Genomic DNA, 19376 nt, shown 5'->3' on the forward strand with positions numbered 1-19376 from the left:
GACCTCTGTGGTTTCTGTGCGTGGTGTGAATATGTCTCTGTTGTTCTTTGCAAAAGCATAAAATAGTGAGGAGATGTCACCACCACCACCACCACCTCCTCGCTGGGGCACCTCAGTGTCACACTGAACTACTTTCAAACACAATAAATATGCAGTTTGGAAAAGCTTCTTTTGTGCCCAACTTAGATTGCTGTTTTCTTAACCCTGTCTCATTAAGATGGATGAGGGCTGGGGCTGATTAGTAATTTGCCAAGTTCTTCTTTGGGTAACTTCTCACTAATGATGGTGTGCTCCAGTGATTTCCAAAAGAGGCTTCCAGGAACCCCCAGGGAAAACACAGCCCTCCACTTCAAGGGCATTCAGATGGAAAGCCAGCCATGTCCTGGAGCCCAACTTTAGCAATGATAAGAGACCGTAGAGGAGAAGCCGGGGTGGAAAAGGGAGGCAGACTGGGGAGGGGAGGGTGAGATGCACACACACACACACACACACACACACACACACACACACAGAGAGAGAGAGAGAGAGAGAGAAAGTGCAAGAAAAAAATACTGCCCCATCCTCTTGAAATCCACTTCAAGCATCCAAATATTTAGACCTCTGAGATCACATATTTGTGCTCTGATTTACACAGATAAAAAAACTAGTTTGAAGAAAGAAAAGGTTATCCTATTTTTCATTCCTAGCAGAGCATGGGAAAGTCAGTTTTTTTGGTTTTTTTTTTTTTTTTGGACAAGAGCTTACAGAACCCTCCACCCTACACAGCTGTTAGACCTACCGGCTACAAGGCATTGTAGCTTGAATTGCTTTTATGAAGTTCTGGTTCCTCCTGCAGCTAGAGTTAGTCCTGACGCTACCTGGATTTATAGGAGGCCATTAGAACATGCCCACAGACCTTCCGTGCCCTGCATACGTCTGGCAAATCATCCGTGGAAGGGATTCTCCATATGCTTCTTATATTGTTAACTCCTGTCATTGCTGTGTTGCTTAGACCAGGGATACCAAAACAGTTAGGCCTTTGCATGCAAATGGACTCAGCCCCTTGGGTACCGTATCTATTCTCTTTGGCCCCTGTAATGATAAGGACTGTTTATATCTTTCTGGGTCATTATTTTCCCCTTTCCTTCCAGATAGGGACATGTCAACGGGACCCCTCCAGCCGAAGATATATTGCAAATGTTAACAAATCTTTGGTTGCTGCTGTTTCACTTCTTTCGAAGGCTAGCTGGGAATTAACTAGTGACACATAACATAGTTACCTATAACTAGTGGCTTCTGGTTAAGGAGCAATGAAACAAGTAGTTGAAAAGTCACTGTAAAAAGCAATACAGCAAGTAGCGACAACGTTACTTTCTGAGCATAAGAAGTAAGATTTTCTAGTTACATTCCAAAGTTACTTTTAAATGGCTTTTTAATGCACTAATGCTAGATGCAGAGTATTATGAAGGTAGAAGAAGTTAGGAGTGCCCTGTGTTCTAATCAGAATTGAACAGATTTCTGTGTATTTTTAAAACAGGAGATTTGGCTGGTTACAGGAAAACATGACTGTCTGTTTTTCCCTCCACTGGACCAAGTCTAAACCCAACCAGAGATATGCTTTTAGAATTCACACGGTGCAACAAATATGCCGTATCCTAAGTATGCATTAAAAGGATCATGTCAAACAGCTTTAATAGGATAGCAATAATTATGATACAGTCTAAAATCAAGCTAAATATATGGAAATCTGTTGGAAGCGCAGTGTTATACCCTAGAAACTGGAGGTGTGCTGCCCACATTAAATTGCAAGAACTAGCGCACACCCTCCCCCCCATGACGGAGCACCGAGCTGTATAAAAAAGACATTGTGCTGTGCTTGGGCAAGGCTGGATATCAAATCAGGTAATGGAATTTCTACAGAAATCTGTCACAAGCAGGGCAGGAAAGAAAACTGAATTAAGGATGGAATTATGCTGGTGAGTTTTGCATAACTTGGTTTCACAATCTATAAAAATGGCAATTGCTTTCCAATCATGGAAATGTTCGGCTTTTAAAACTAATTTCTCTTCTTTTTCCCTCCCCTCCATCTTTCCTTTCTCTCCCCACCTATCTAGCTGGGAAATTCTAGGAGTGATAATTTTTTAAAAAGTAACTTTCCCAGGCTCTGATGAATGGTTCCGCATGGAAGGCTGGAATCCTGTTGCAATTCTAACGTCTAAATGAGCAAATGTGGAAATAAGAGCGCAGGCTGTCTGTCATGTCCTTGTCTACCCCCTTCTTGTCTTATCAGTCACATGATTGGGCCAAAGACCATAAATGTCTCTGTATTTTTGAAAGCAGGGGTGAATGAAATCAATTTCTCAGACTCCCCATGTCACTCTCTCCCAGCCTCTAAAAACCACTGTAAAACTTTTTTTTTTTTGTCCCTGAAAATACAAATGGCGAGTGTTGGATGGGAAAAAACCAATGCATTGTGGATGACAGAAGGCCTAGAGAACAGCACATCCAATAGAACAGCAAGATAGAGGAGTAGAGAGCCTGGTTGCAGGATACAGGTTTTGCTTCCCCCCCCCCCGCAACCACCTGTATGTGTGTTTTAAAATTATTTTTAAACTATTTGTAAATCATGTACCTTTTTAATATTGCTTGCTTTACTGGTTTTTATCTGATAATTTCTCCCAGTATTTATATCTCTGTCTTCATTGTATGCGAGCCACCTTGAGTCACTGCAGCAGGAGAAAGCTGGAACGGGAAAGAAAGGACAGAAAGAAAATTAAATATGCATGTAAGCAAGCAAGCAAGTAAATCGGAGCAATTTGAATCAATTTCTGTTCAGACTATTAAAAAATCAGGTTTAGGTCATGTGGTATTTAAACAGGGGGGCGTGTTTGCATGCACTGAATGGAAACAGATTTATTTCTGGTGATTGAAACTGGGTTCGGCATCTATCCGTCCGAAATCGACTCATTTCCACCAACCCACATTGAAGGGAACTGATTTTAGAAGCCAAGTATTTTTTTAAAAGCCCCTTTTGCAAAAACAGAAAAACCCACACCTCGCTTTGCGGCCCATATAAATCGATTTCACCCTTGCATTTTGTAAACGATAAAATCTAAATCAATTTAAACGATGCCAAAATGCGATTCTTATTGCCAATTTACTATTGAAGTAAATAGTGTTAACATAAGAATTCCATGGTGGGGCATCTTCCCCCATCCTAGAGACCCTGCTAGAGGCATCGGAGCTTAAAAATGAGAAGTTACAAATACCAAATGACTTGCAATGAATTCTCTTCTGTGACGATGGTGGTGGAATGATGTCGTAACTTCACGAACGGCATCTCGCCCCCTTTTGCCTTATAGGAGTTAAATCTTAATTACTTTTAGAGCTGCTGGAGAAAGTGTCAGCCCAGGAGCGTTGTGTGGTTCAGGGCCGGCTGGTGTGGTTATGATACTCTCTCCTGTGGTGAGGGTGAGGGGGATGTGGGGACAGCATCCTTGGTACCACGGGAGCGATGGCTGGAAGGATTCAGATAGTTCTTCTGCAAAAGAAACAAACTTTCTCCAGTTACGTAGGAGGAGTTCTTTAAACATGGACCCTAACGCATGGTGTATTTAAAAGCCATTTCATAAGTTCGGGGGGGGGGGAAGCTTTCAGAGACAGTCCATACCCTGCTTTCCAGCAGACGGATGGATGGATGGATGGCGGCTGCAGGAGGAGGTCACCCCCCCCCCCGCTCCCACAGGATCTGCTCCTGCTTGGTGTGGGCAGAGGTCTGCTCCGTTGTGCCGGCCAGCCTGGGAGCCGGGCAAAGGCCAAAAGGGGAAAGGGCAGGGCCTGAGAAGAAAAGAGGGAGCCACGTCGAATCAGTCATGTCAAGCGGTTGTCAGGAGGGCTCCGGTGGTGGCCGGACAAGAGACGCAGGAGAGCAGAGGTTATTGTTCAGCCTTTCATAGACCAGCTCTCTGTCTGTCACAAACAGGGATTTGCTCACACCCTGGGGGCTGTAGCGGAGAGGTCCATCTGTAGGTGCCTCTGGAGGTGGCTGTGGAGAGATTTCCATCCCTTTCGGGGCAAGGTCTGACGCCCCCCCATCCATGGACACATGGCCCATTGCTGGGGAAGTTCTCCTGCAGAAGACTGCTTCAATTAAAATGAAGAGCGGGCTGGCGTTGTCCACCTGGAAGCTCTTCTTGATTGTTTGCTGGAGCAGTCACACGACTCTCCTTACAACAGAGGAGGGAAACTGGTTGATGTCATGCGGCGTTTGGCCTGTGGACTTTCAAATCCTGTGCAAATTTTAAGGGTGGGAAAGTTGAGCAGCAGGGTGTCATGCGATTCAGTTCTTCTAGCAGAAGTGCAGGGATTCACCGAGCGGAATAGCTTCAAGTCCTCCAGAGTAGTCCTCCTCTTTTTTCTCACCAACTGGCACGTACAGTCTCAGTAACTCACGCGGAGACATTTGTAAGAGAAAGAATAAAAAAGTTTCATTTACTTACAGCTGAACAGATCAAACAGCAAACTGATAAACATGACGGCTTTCAACAACAGACTTCAGCAGACTCAAGAGAGAGGGAAGAAGACACCATGCAGAGAAGCAGGGCTCTTTTTGGAAGCCAGAGTCAGGGAAGGAACGATCGGTTACTGCTGGACAGACGGACAGTCAGCCCCCTCACACCTACACCTTCTCCAGGCAGCATGCAAAATTGTCAAAACTCCAACATACTAGAGCTGGTGGGGTGCGGAGATGATGACAATGATAAAACAAAATTGACTGTATTAGCTCCGGCAGGTGCTCAAAAATCTTGCCGCTCAACCAGAAATCAGAGGAGGGGGCAGTCATCAAAAAGGAGAATGGGAATAAAAATTTATTCCACTGTGCAAAAGTCTTGATGTGACACCCCCAGAGTTCACTCCCATGTCTGAGAGCTATATGGGTATTTTTTTTTTAAAATAGTGCTCTTCACATTCTGTAGCTCCTCCACTGCCCGAGAAGGAAAGAGGGGTTATCCCAACAGAGCCCTAATGGAAGTGCACCTCATTTAATGGTTGTTGGAACTGGGCGTAGGGGTGGTGCTGTGTCAGAGGAGCAAATCGTTGGCGGATGAAAACAGTGCACAAATCCCGAGCCACATTCCTGGTGCTGGCAATGAGGTCTTGAAAATAGCTTCCCATTAACGCAGGTGCCAACTGTTGAAAGCGCGGCTCTGATTTGCAAGGGAAGACTGGCTGAACCGAGCGCTGCTGCGGAGACAAACCCCATGAATGAAGAGCAGGTAGCGCATGCCTGCACTCCCTTTAAGGAGGGGTAAGGGAGCCATAGAGAAACTCTATCTATCTCTGTATCTATATCTTTATCTATATCTATCACAGCTCCAACTGAAGCTGGTGACTCTAGTTTCACAGGGCTGTTAACCTACCTGGCTTTTAGCCTGAACTTTAAAGAGTCGCTGCTGAATCTGGTTTGAGGGATAGGGTTCAGCACCAGGACAGCTCCTGTAAATTTAAAAGTAAACTTGGAACTGATTTACTGTACCTCCCCTGTGACATTAAGAGTCCCTGGGCCAGCCAGTGCTGCATGGCTGTAGCCACACTGGTGGGAAAGTACTCAAGAAACATAACTCTGATTTGCGAGGCTCTGCTGGGGTCAATTAAGCAGCACGGGTTGCCCCTCGGGAGGTGGTGAGCACCCCAGCGCTGGTGGCAGCCAAGAGAAAACTGGGCCACCCTCTGTCGGATCTGCTTGGATTTGGATTCCTGCCTTGAGCAGGGGGTTGGACTGGATGACCTTACAGGCCCCTTCCCACTCCATGATTCTATTCTGTTTATTCCACGATTCTTGGCCACAATGGTTCATTGCTGCTCTGATCATTTTGCAGACAGAAGGTTACAACACGTGGCCTGTTTCTAGCTCATGGCAAGCAATGATTGTGGGAGAGGAGTGGACAGAAGCTGACGTCATGAACAAAGTGGGAAAAGTTCCTTTTTTGTCTTTCCTGCCCCAGCCAGCATGCTTGTGGCAACTTGTCCCCATTTCTGCTCATGAGAATTCCTACAACGTTCTGTTCCTGAGGAAAGTCCCTTCTGGAAGGCTCTCTAGACTCAAGCTGAAATTCAGCTTAATTGCTCGGGCAGGCTGCAGACATCCAGGAAATGAATGTGGTTATTCTAGATTATTTCCAGAGCAAATCAAGGAATTTCTCCCATCTTGAGCTGCAGACTCCCACAGGGTTCTCTTTGGAAATGAAGTGCCGTCAAACCCACTAAGTAAGACTGCTTCAACCGAGGCAAAGATGCTAAAATTTAATAAACGCTTTCACATTTTTCTGAAAATCAAGCACCTCATTCTTTCTATTAACACTGGAAAGTGTAAATGGTGTGAGGGGACAGTTTCTAGTCCACATATCAGCTGAGGAGAAAGACTGCGGAAAAAGAAATCTTCTCTCCCCCACCCCGCAAAGATTAAAACCTTTTGCGCAGACGGGAGTAACATCTAGATGGACAATCACGGAGAAGCTTTTTGGCTTATCCAGACACATCTGCTGGACATTTGGGTAATTCCCTCCACCTTTTTACCCCAAATCTAATTCATTTCCTAGATTGGCAGGGGAAATCTATAGCAAATATTATTTATGGCTTTGCAATAAATAACCCATTACAGAAGTTACAATGTGTTCTGGTGAATTTCAGCAGGACGTTAGGCAAGGTCAGGTCACTCCTTGATTCAGGCTCTACCGGGTTGGAGGCCTCGGATTCATCTGTTTCGAATTAATGGTAATATTTCGCGTAATAATGCCTCCCCCCCTGTCTTAGTGGAAGAACGGCACAGCAGATTTTGTTTCTTCTAGTGGGAGAAGGACTCTGACCGTTCCTAGTTGGACTGGGGGGGCAGCTTTGGAAAAACAGAGGGTTTTGTAAGCAAATACTTGGGTTTTTTTGTGTGTGTTCATGAGCTTTCTGCTTCTGTTTCTAAACTCTGCTCTTCTTCTGAACCTAAGAAAATGGGGCATTCATAGTGGCACCGTCCCATGTGACTTCAGAGAAGAACCAGCAACTTTCCATCTAGATCTGAGTACTCCATGGCCCTCAACATGTTGGTGCAGAATGTTGAATGCAGGGACCCACTGAGCACAATAAGCTTCAGGTTCTCCAGATTACCTTGGTGTAAACAAGTCCAACATAGGATCTTTTCTGGGCCCATGATCAAGCCCTGACAGGAGGTCCGATTGAGATGGGCGAGCCCTTCCCGCAGCCTTGTTTGGGATCTGTTTTCCTCTGATGAGCCTCCGATTTCAACACAAGGGCCACAGCCTGTGCGCTCTCGCAGCTGCAGCCCATCCTCACAGCAGCGCGCCGGGCGAAGCCAACTTTCCCATCTGCATTCTCCATCAGGGCTGCAAAGTGGGAGCAGAGCCGAAGTTCAGCGTGGAAAGGGTAGGTAGACCTCCCAGCAGGACCAGCAAGCCGGCGAAGGCTCCCTTCCTCGCAGTTCATAGCCTGGCTGAGTTTCAGGACCTCACAGAGGTTAGGTTCGGGGGGGAGGGAACAGGGAGAGCCTCCAGTGCCTCTCCCCTCGAAGCAAGCAGACAAACAACACATTCCCGAGAATAAATTTCCTGCAGATGCTGAATTAAAAAAAGAGCCCTCAACTGACACTGGTGACAGATTCATTTTGTAAAGAGCGACCCATAATAGAGAATAATTGTGTGGTGTCAAGACAGTTCTGTTTCTGTCTGCGGAGACTGGTCTACAACATCCCACCGGCTGTCATACTTTCTGCACTCCCTCGAGAAAGCTCTTTGTTCGCTTCGTCGGTATATCTGATATCTTGGTTGGCGGAGGAAGAAGGGACACCATTTAATCTGTGAAAACTCCATTCTCCTGGGGAGGAGACTGCGTGTAATGTTAAATTTGAATCTCCTGACACCCCCTCTAGGATTCTCTACACCAGCACTTGCCAACTGTCTCACTTTACCTAATGGAAAGGCCGGCCCGGCGGCTGGGAGATGTAGGAGTGTTCGGGTTTATGCAGAGGCAACGACAAGGGCTGAAATCCTGTTGTGCCATTACGCAAAAGGTGTAACTTTTAGGTGCAAATGGCCATCGGTTAAGAACCCTTTGTAGACCTCATCTGTTGCATAGTGGGTCATGTGACTCAGGGAGCAACAGAGAGTGTCTAAGGAAACTTCTTAACTTACACAATTCAGGTCTAAAATTACGCCATTTGCGTATCTGTAGAGCAGGATTTTAGCCTCTGGCTGAAACCCTGTTGATGTACATTTACAGCACATAAAATGGATCTGCAGCTTACAAGCTATTTCGGAACACTAGGTAATACACCTTTTGAAATGTGTTCATGGCCTGCCCGTTTGCCTTGCCTGTTGTGAAGCTGTAACTCTCAGCATCCTATAAGGGCCAGGGGTGATAGAAGACCATAAATGGCTTACTCCTGCTTTACATGTTCCAGGACTGCACTCTGATGGTGAAAGGAAGGCTCAAGTTGACCTCGAATTAAGCCCAAGTACTTACTTCCTCCAGATTGCTGTCTTTATCTAGTCTTTTCTTTTTTTCTTTTTGCTCCATAATCTTTGGCACAGATTACTCCAAGAAGTCTGGAAAAAAAACCCCTCCAGTGATGCACACCTACCTGACAGGTGAGCAGAGACAACAGGAAGAGCCCTTTGTGTTTCAATGGAATCTAATGAGACTCAATGTGCAAACTTTTGTGTGCATCAAGACAGGTGGGAGCATCCATGAATTCTTCACAGAGGCCAGAACGGTTACTTGTTTTGAAATACAACTTCCAGAATTTCCCAGTGGCCCTGCTGGCTGGAAGATTATGGGCAATGTAGTCCAGAAGCGATGCGTTTCCAAAATCCTTAAGAGGTCTGCTTGTGACTGCAGTTGTTCTCTTTGCAAAACTCACCTGTCGAGAATGTGGATTTATGGAGAAAGCCAAGGCAAAAATACTGGGAATTAAAACCAAGGCTTTTGGGGCTGTAGGGCAAGACAATCAACCCACCCCATCAGCCTTCCGTTAGTCTTATTCCCTCCCCTCCCCCCTGCTTCTTTCTTTCTCCTGATTTGTGTGTGTAAGGGAAGGAGGATGTGATTCTGGAGGAGGTCAAAGTGCCCTGCGTTTCTTAAAATGCAATGCAACTTGATAACCATGTAAATATTTTTTCCACGAGGTATTTGGGTCAGCTGTGTTAGTGTGTCTTAAAACTAAAACATTTCCTAAACAAAGTGAATACTTTCGCTGATTTTCTTGCTTTTTATTTAATTATTTCCCACCCTTCTTGCAACTACACACACATCCCCCTCTATATCTCTATAGTTAGTGGCTCAAAAAGTTATATATATAAAAATTACCGAAAGGTAATTATTGCACATTCATTTATTCAGCAGGGGAACGGAGCAGACTCCCTGAGAGACTCGGATAGCGACCTTTTGAAAGATGCTAAGGAGATTCTGGAACTGTAACCCGAAAAGTAACTTTTCAAAGTACTGACGCTGAAAGGATTTGCTTCGGACTGCAGTTTCCACCTGTTTATAAAAGCTCCCTAGCTGATGTGGGAGGATTTAGAGAGGCTGGAAAATTAGTTTTTTAAGATTAATTACCAGAATCCCCCACTCAGGAATTTTGGAAACTGTAGTCCAGAATTTAACTCTTTCAGTTTTTTTGGGGGGGGAGGGGTCCTGCTTTTTCAGCAGCAATGACAATCTTGGTCTCGGAAACCAGCAGGACCTTCTCTCCGGTTAACCTCCTCCCCCCCCAAACACGCACGCACTTGTGAATCCGACGGCACGAAGGCCAGCTCAAGCAAAATGCCTCGAGCGCCGATTCCTAAAATCCCCCAGCGTTTGGGGATTCTGGGATCTTGAGTCGCCAAAGTTTAAAAAAAAAAGGGTTCCAACTCGAGTCTGCCTGCAACGTCGGAAAGGGCTTTATGGGAAGCGAGCGGAGCTTTGAGAACGTTCCTGTGTTAGACAGAGCACAGATCCCCGAAGGACCACGGGGATGGGATCTGTAGTCCTGTTGGCTGGGGATGCTGGGCGCTGGAGTCCAAAAAACGTCCCGTCTGAAAGGAACCCGTGCCGTTCAACAAACAAACCCCCAAACCACGGAGGCTTCTCACGACCCGAGGGCGAAAGGACGCCCGTCCAAGAGGAGCTCTGCTAAGCCATCCCCCCCCCGGGCCCCCTTTTTTTCCAACCCCACCGTCGGGGGGGGGCGAAGGCGAGGGGCGGGGACTTAGGCGCTGCTTAGCAACCCGCCCGCCCGATTGGCTCAGGGCGAGCCCGTGAGTGACAGCTGTAGGCGAGGGCGGGGGGAGGAGGGAGGGGAGAAGCCTCGAGAGGGGGGGAGAGCTCGGCGCCGATTGGCTGGCGGGGGCCGAGGGGGCGGGGCGCTCGGCAACTCCGGGCAAGAAAGTGCTGCTCGGTGGCCGCCCGCGTCCAGAGGTGGCTTTGTGGGGTCGCGGAGGGGAGCGGGCGGCAGCAGCCTTTTTTTTGGGGGGCGGCCTTTTTTGGGAGGTCCTCTTGCTGGAGGGGGAGCCTTGGGGGAGATCCCGGTCCTGGCCTGCCCGGCGGCGCCCCTCTCGCTCTCCCGGGGGCTCTTCCTCCCAACTTTCCTCCCCGGGTCCCGCCCTTGGTGCGGGGGAAGCGCCGAAGCCGCCGGCCCTCGCGGGTAGCCCCGAGGGCGCCGCCGCCGCCGCCGCCGATCCCGGCATGGGCGCCCTGCTCTGCCCACTAGGCGATCCCGCCCGCCCGCCGCCGCCGCGCGGCTGGTGGGGGCTGTGGGCGGTGGCGGCCCTCGGGGTCCTGCTGGGGGTCCCCGGCCTCGGCGGGGCCAACGAGTACGACTACGTGAGCTTCCAGTCGGACATCAGCTCCTACCAGAGCGGGCGCTTCTACGCCAAGCCGCCGCTGTGCGTGGCCATCCCGGCCGACCTGCGCCTCTGCCACAGCGTGGGCTACGACAAGATGGTCCTGCCCAACCTGCTGGACCACGAGACCATGGCCGAGGTCAAGCAGCAGGCCAGCAGCTGGGTGCCCCTGCTCAACAAGAACTGCCACATGGGCACCCAGGTCTTCCTCTGCTCCCTCTTCGCCCCGGTCTGCCTCGACCGGCCCATCTACCCGTGCCGGTGGCTCTGCGAGGCCGTCCGCGACTCCTGCGAGCCGGTCATGCAGTTCTTCGGCTTCTACTGGCCCGAGATGCTCAAGTGCGACCAGTTCCCGCAGGACGACGTCTGCATCGCCATGAGCGCCCCCAACGCCACCGAAGCCTCCAGACCTCAAGGTGAGCCGCCATCCCCACCCCCCTGGGGGGGGGAACTCCATCCTTTGCTCCCTCTTCCCCCCCCCCGCAACGCACCTGCCAGGCAGGTGGGTGGGTGCCAAAATTGGGGCCAAAGCCCAGGCGCACGAGGGACAAACTCACTTTTCCGAGATGTGCCGCGTCCTGGACAGTGGCGGTGCCCTGGTTGCATTGGCTGGCGGTCATCTCCGGCCGGTGGCTGTCCCAAGGGCAGAGAGAGCCTCGCAGTACAGTGGCGCCTCGCTAGACAGTTACCCCACATGACAGTTTTTTCGCTAGACATTGACTTTTTGTGATTGCTACAGTGATTCGCAAAACAGTGATTCCTATGGGGGAATTTCACTGGACAATGTTTGATCCCTGCTTTGCAAACCGATTTTCGCTAGACGACGATTTTGACAGCTCCCTCCGTGCTCGCAAAACGGGTGTTTTCGGGACCTAAGCTTCGCAAGACAGCGATTTAAACAGCTGAGCGGCGGTTCGCAAAGCAGCTTTTCTATGGCCAATCTTCACTAGACAAGGATGATTCTTCCCCATTGGAACGCATTAAACAGGCTTCAATGCATTCCAATGGGGAAATGCTTTTCACTAGACAATGATTTCACTAAACAGCGATTTCAGTGGAACGGATTATCATTGTCTAGCGAGGCACCACTGTAGATCCTGGGTGGTGGCACTGGCTCCCTTGAGTCCTTGATTTGGGGATGGGGGGTCGTGGAGCTTTCAACCACCAGTGGCAGGTTTTCCTGGGATGTCCTCCCGGGTGGGAGGGGATGGTTCCTCGCATAAGGGTTGAGCACAGGCCATGTGTGTGTGGAAGGATGCTGATTTCATCCCGGGCATCACCTCTCAAAAGTTTCTGACCAAGGGGGGGGGGTTAGAAGTGTTCACAAGAAACTGGTTGTAAAGAACTCTCCCGGAGAGATGGATCTCTCCCAGTGGATGAGACATCGATCTGGACTATGAGAGAAGGGCCACCTTGATCGGGGCTGGTGGCCTTTGAGGAGGCGCCGCTGCGTGCTTCACTCTGGAGAGGTGGGCACTGCTGGATCCTAACCAGAAGGCCCTGTGCAAGGAAGCCTTGTTGGAAAAAGTAAGCTGCCAGATGAGTAGGTAATCTTGGTCTAACTTGTGTGGTCAGTTCTTTGGATGTCAAGAACATACATCGCAGTGACTGCCTGGACTCTGGCGTTGTTGAGGCAGGTTGAGCATCCATGCCGGAAATCATGGTTCAACTCGTGACATCTCCAGGCAAAGCTGGGGAATTACTCTGGGAGAGCCTTTCCCAGTCACAGAGGTTGGGAATGTTCCTTTTTGGACTGAGTAGGGAACACTAGCAAGGGGATGCTGGGAGTTGTAGTTCAAAACTGTAATTCCTGAGTCATGGTCCTCACATAAGAAAGCATCCTCAGACTCTAGGAAGGCCAGACCGCTGTGTAAAAGCAACCATGCCCCCCTCCTCACCCATACACCCATGCACACTCATGGACGCACACTTCTAGGCTCACAGTAAGAGCTGGTTTTGAGATGTCTATATTATGTGTAGAGATGGGCATGAATCAACAGTTTGGCAGTCCGTGCCAGTTCGTTTATTGGCTGAGCAGGTCTTTGGCGCTTCAAAACCCTGCCTCCTCTGGCAGATGCCCACTTGGAGGCAGCAACCTGCCCCGCCTCCTCTGGGCGCTGCCCCCGAATGGGCATCTGCCAGAGGAGGTGAGACTTCGAAGCGCTGGACACCTGTTCGGCCGCTAAACGAACCAGCACGAACTGTCAAACTTGAGTTACATAGCCCTCAAGTTACATCTGACTTAACGGTGGTCACAATTGGGTTTTCAAGGTAGGTGAGACGCTTAATTAGTGATTTTAGCAGTGCAACCCCATCAGCGAGTTTCCATGGTTGAGTGAGGCTATGAACCCAGGTCTCCTGAATCCTAGTCCATCGTTCTGTCTAATGTGTCACACTGGCTCTTGTAGATTTGAAAATACACATGCTCTGATCCATATGCGGTAAGGTCCCATGTTAATGGATAGGCAGTTTGGGACAGTAGTTAGTGCAGGAACATTTACAGCCTGGTGCCCTTTGGATGATTTAACTATCATCACTTACAGCCAGAGCTACCAGTTGTCTGGGATAATGGAAGTTCTGATCCAAACCCTCTGGAGGTGTCCAAGGATTAGAGAGACAGACCAGGGCTGGTGAGATCTGTGGATGCATGATAAAGCTCAGAAAGCCACATTTTGACTAGTTATCAAGGGAGGAGAGAGCAGGGGTGGTGCACAGGGGAGGCAGGGAAGGGGTGGGCCAACAGCGGACAGGAAAAATTGGGTGCTACTGCCCAGTACTGCAGTATATGTGCTAAAAAGGGAGCAGAAAAATAGCATTGGGTGCCATTTTAAGATGTGGTAGGGCTTGATGTCCTGTGATGTGCCCCAAGTTGCTATAGATTCTTTCCAGTTTTTCTGGAGCATGGACTTTTGGCCTTTGCTTCAGGGAGTCCGGATCAGGATGATGGTGCTGCCGGTAGGATTTGCAGGGAAGGATTTTCCACTGCAATTGTCATCATTGCATTTGTGAGTTGAAAGGAATAGTAAATTGCTCCTGAGTATTCTCTGTAACTTAAAAACCCTGGAAAGTGTTGCCATGAGTCAGAATTGTGACTTGATGGGACATGGTAATTCTTATTTTTTTGCTGGCGAGATAGCTCAGTGGCTTAGGTATCTGGCTGTGGAGCCAGAGTTTGGGAGTTCGATTCCCCTCTTTGCCTCCTGGGAGAAGAGCCAGCCTGTGTAGCCTTGGGAAAGCTGCACAGTCCCACAGCGCCCCCAGTGGAAGGGAAGGGTAAACTACTGTGTATTCTCTACCTGGAAAGGCCACCATAAGCCAGAATTGAGTTGACAGCACATTACTACTGCTGTTGCTACTACTACTACTACTTTTTTATATTTGCTTGCTGACTTGGGGAAGGGGGGTTTCTTCCATTTCATAACATGGAAATGTGGCTCAACAAAAAATTTAATAGGCTAGGACAGTTTTGTCAGGCTAGTAAGTTTATAATAATTTAATTTATTGTCATTGTAAGTATATACACAGTATACCCATACAACAAAATTCACAGTCTTCTTTCCTCAGTCTACTAAGTTTCATGGAATTACTTACAAGGCAAAATTAAGCCTTTGATAGGAGCAGCACCTCACCATTTCCATCCGTGAAAATTACCTCACATAAAAACCCACATTTCGCTCTGCCACAGCTTTCTCTAACTTGGTGGAAATATTTCTGATCTGAAAGCGACCTGCTCTGAGGAGTAGGCTTGTTCAAACGTCAGACTCTACCTGAAACAAACAGGACTTGATGAAGAAGAAAAATAACTAAGCCTAGCTCTGATATTGCTGAGGCAGCTATGCTGAATAACCAAATGCGTCCTTCCACCCTAAAACTCTGGCAGAAGAAGTCAGGAAAATAACCTCCTTCCTCCCTAGAGATCCCTGTGTTGCTGCTTCTCTCTCTCTCTCTCTCTCTCTCTCTCTCCCTCCCCCCTCCGTAAATGCCTGTCCAGGAGCAGGGCACTAAACACTCAGCTCGGAAATATAAGAAATGAGATTTTAAAGGAAGAAGGACCGTCCTGATCTTACCACTTCATAAGATTCTCAGGGCACACAGACATTTCTCCAAGATGTTGATGAACTATTTTTTAAATGTGCCCCGTTATATATTTAAATACCTCTTCATGTATCTACACAACCTCTATACAGTATTTGCATTTAAATCTCTCTGCAGTCCCACTTTTAGAACATTTTACAGATCTGAGGAAATGGATTCTAGTCTACAAAACCTAAGACACCAGACCTATCATCTATGCTGGTTCGCGATGATGGGAATTGTACCACACCAGCACCCCTCAAATTTGGATGGAGGACACAATCTCGGGGAAGGTGGCTTATACTATAACAACCTTCTTAACACAAATCATGTGCTGTCAAGTCCATTCTGACTTATAGCAACCCTCTTCATGGTTTTATAGGTGTAGAATACTCAGAAGTGGGTTTCCATTCCCTTCGTTCCAGGGGTGCCCTGGGACGACTGTGCAGCTGGCCCAAGGCTGCCTAGGAGGCACAGTGGGGGAATCAAACTCCCAACTGCTGGATCCACAGCCAGATACTTAAACCCCTGAACTGTTCAGCCATCAACTTAATTTTTCTATTCGGTGTTGAGCAGTGTGTGCCTCTGGCAGTATCTAACCCAAAGCAAATTACTATGGCCCCAGGAATAGGGGGTGGTGGTGGTGGTGGGCAAAATGAACTCTTCTGCAAGGAAAGTGAAGAGAAAATTGGTTGGATCCAGACTTGGCTGATACTCACCTAGGCCAATTGATATGAGCGAATGGAGTCACAACTCATTCCCCTTGTTGTGTATGAAGCCACGTGATTCGTGCATGTGGAGGTACCCAAGCAGGGGCATGTTAACTAGCAGAAATTTATGCCATGACAATGCTGGTATAAATAACCAGCAGGATTCAGCCACTATGTTCAAAAATAACCATTTTCCTGGTTGATATGATGTAGGATGCCACCAACAGAAAAATTTAAAGCAATTTTGCTTTAGCTCCACTGGCTGCTGATCCATTTCCAGACACAATTCGGAGCGGTGGTTTTAAGCTTTGTTGTTGTTTAGTCGTTAAGCCGCGTCCGACTCTTCGTGACCCCATGGACCAGAGCACGGCAGGCCCTCCTGTCTTCCGCTGTTGGGTCAAAGGTTTTAAGCTACCAAATCCTAAACAGCTTGGATCTAAGCTATCTCAAGGACCGTGTCCCCCTTTATGAGTCTGCTCCGGTGTTAAGATGACCCTCATCTTCCTGATGTGGTTGCACTGTGGGTTAAACTGCAGACGCCTCTGTGCTGCAGGGTCAGAAGACCAGCCGTCGTAAGATTGAATCCACGCGACGGAATGAGCTCCCGTCACTTGTCCCATCTCCCGCCAACCTACCAATTTGAAAGCCTGTAAAAATGTGAGTAGATAAATAGGGACCACCTCGGTGGGAAGGTCACGGCGTTCCGTGTCTAGTCGCGCTGGCCATGTGACCACGGAAACTGTCTTTGGACAAACACTGGCTCTGCGGCTTGGAGACGGGGATGAGCACCATCCCTTAGAGTCGGACACGACTGGACTAGATGTCAAGGGGAACCTTTACCTTTACCATCTTCCTCTTGGTCCCATCATCTCCACCGGTGTGTTTAGACTGGAGTGCAATTCATCCAGGCTCAGGACGTTGAATCTGGCTCTTCAGTATTTAGGTCTGAATCCTTGTGTTATCCAACAGGGCTGAATTAGGGTTGCTACAACCACTACTTCTTTTCTGAGAGACTTCTCATCTTTAACACAAACAGGACTTTCCCATGCAAGGAATAGCTCTTTCTATTGGTCAGGATCAGTCACAGGTGGGTTAATACTTTTGTTCTGGCTTTTTCTTGTGAAGAATGTTCCAATACTTACAGATCTCCTTGGCTTTGGAATGGAAAGAACTTGAAAGACCAAAAAATTTGAATCCCAGAGGCAGCAGAAGGAAAAGTTTTTTCTCATTACTATTCTCCGTTGCTCTTGATGCAAGCGTTGGGTTACTATCCTACTTTCAATCAACTTTGATCTCTGCCATAGTGATCGGGATCCTGTACCCTCTCCCCTTCTTGTTCCTTTTAATAAACCAGAACAAAACATTTTGGAGGAGTCCCTTTTACTTTGCTTACACCCACTGTGACCTTCTTGCTGAAGTCAGCCTGATCCAGCGTTTGCCATTTCTCCAGAAATCAAAAAAAGTAGGGGGAAAACTCCACATATCTTTTTTGGATTCCCTCCCCCCCCTTATTTCCCCATTAATGCCTGAGAAGTGGGATCTCCCATTTGCCTATGAAATGCTGACTTTCCTGAATTCCTTTTGCCTTAAAACATGAGATGCAAAAGCCTGCAGGGCACCTGATGGATTAACTGGGGAGTTGGAGATTAATAGAGCATTACACAGGCTCCCCCTCCTGCTTGGCTTCTTTTTCTTTCTTTCTTTTTTCTGCTTCGAGCTGTGTATTTTGGAAAGGGCCAGGAAGCGATAATGTTGGAAGCGGGCTGTAATGTAATAAAAATGTAATAAAGCTAGCCAGCTCAGAGGGAAGTTACGACGGGCTTGGAGTCTGTACAGAGCCGGCCCCTCGGTTAGTCAGAGTGCAGCAGCTGCCTCAAGCAGCAGAGTTTTAGGTGGTATGGAAATGCAAGAAATTTTTCCTTCTTCACTTAGCCAGAATCCTCTGGTGTAGTTATGCCACCAAAGGGAAATGATTTAACTCACAGCAACAAGTCGCCATTAATTAACAAATCCTTGCTTTGATTCTTGGCCATACGCCCGACTGGTTCACTGTGAAGGATCCCAGCAGGAACTTGTCACTTTGTGGCTGTTTGCCATTTTGAGGTGTGCAGTTTTCTTTCTGCTGGTATAAATATGCAAGAGGATTTTGGCTATTCCAGACTTACTCCCAGGAATGGAACAGAGGTACCTGTGTGGTTCTGCATCGGATGGCAAAATAATATTTGCTGAGTTTTAAGTACAGTGGTGCCCTGCAAGACAATGTTAATTCGTTCCACAAAAATCGCTGTTTTGCGAAAACATCATTTTGCGAAATGCGGTTCCCCATTGGAATGCACTGAAATCCATTTAATGCGTTCCAATGGGGAAAAACTGTCGTCGTTTTGTGAAAATCACCCATAGGAAAACCATTTTGCGAAGCGCAGATCAGCTGTCAAAATTGCTGTCTTGCGAAAAACAGTCCCGAAAACACCCGTTTTGCGAGTCGCAGACCTAGCTGTCAAAATCGTCATCTTGCGAAAAACGGTCCTGGAAAAAAAAAAAACCTGTCTTGCGAAGCACTGACTGAAACATCATCAAGCGAGGATCACTCATAGGAAACACTGTTTTGCAAAGCGCTATAGCAATCGCAAAAACTCATTGTCTAGCGAATAAACCATTTTGCGAGATAATCGTCTAGCGGGGCACCACTTTACAGTAGGATCACCGTATATGCGGGATCAGTATCCACAATTTCACTTATCCGCTGGCTGAATATATTAGATAAAACTACCCAGAAATATGCCTTTTCAAGGTATTTTACCAGAACTAGGGAACCAGAGACTATACTATATATAGCATTTCTGTACTCACACGTTTTGGCATTGATGCAGGGTGGGGGCTTGGAACTGATCCCCCACAGATAAGGTGGTCCTATTGTAATCTCAGAATGTGAAACATTATATTTTAAAGAAAGAACCCACTGTATGACTCATTATTTGTGGCAGAAGGCTGCCATTATAATAGTTGTAGTGCTGGTTATCAATAACCCAATTCTAGTGGCCAATTCTGATATTAATATAAATAAATAAATATTGTACCTTGAACCTCTTTACTGAAGTGCAAGAGATGGAATGAAATAATGTATCCCTTGCCACGCAGGGTTGATAAGAGAAGGGCATCAAACCTGAAACTTTGTTGTCAAAATGCATCTACAGGGTCTAAACTAAAAAGTAACTATGGAAAGTAACTAGAGGATAGCCGTCATTACATCAAAAAGGCAACTTTGTATCCACTGCTGTAACCCAAATGTGACTGGTTACAGGTAGCTACAGTACTTGTATAGCAACAACAACAACAACTCCAGAGCCAGAGGTTGGGAGTTTGATTCCCTTCTGTGCCTCCTTGGCAGGGGCTGGACTCAAGGCAGAGAGTCCCTTCCAGCTCGGCAGTTTTAAAGTTATTAATATTAACTGCTGGGCCATCTTAACATTGTGTGGTCAGTGTGTCAGTTAGAACAGAGGGCAAGCAGTGGAGGCCATGGGTTACATGTGCCCACCAGTTCCTTTTGTGTAGCCTGCCCGAGCCCCCCCCAAAAGCCAAACAGCTGTGCTCCAGAAACCCTCCAGAAAGCACTGCCCTCCGATTGACTCTTGGTTCCTTGCCTCAAATGGCACTGAAACGACAATCCATTGGCCTGGCCTGAAGAGATCCCCAATTCAACATCTTTCTGTCTCTCTTCGTCTCT

The 19376-nt window shown here is 47.7% G+C and overlaps 1 protein-coding gene across 1 annotated transcript in view; it reads left to right on the top strand.

The window, feature by feature from the left end:
• The first annotated feature begins 10428 nt into the window (after positions 1 to 10428).
• The window catches only part of SFRP1 (secreted frizzled related protein 1), a 31731-nt gene continuing 22783 nt past the window's right edge, over positions 10429 to 19376 (top strand). Inside the window, exon 1 of the mRNA XM_020780386.3 lies at positions 10429 to 11284. Coding sequence (XP_020636045.2) covers positions 10711 to 11284 — 574 coding nt within the window. The 5' untranslated portion in view covers positions 10429 to 10710. The remainder of the gene's footprint in view (positions 11285 to 19376) is intronic.

The sequence above is a fragment of the Pogona vitticeps genome, chromosome 8 (genome assembly GCF_051106095.1).
Source record: "Pogona vitticeps strain Pit_001003342236 chromosome 8, PviZW2.1, whole genome shotgun sequence".
NCBI lineage: Eukaryota > Metazoa > Chordata > Lepidosauria > Squamata > Agamidae > Pogona > Pogona vitticeps.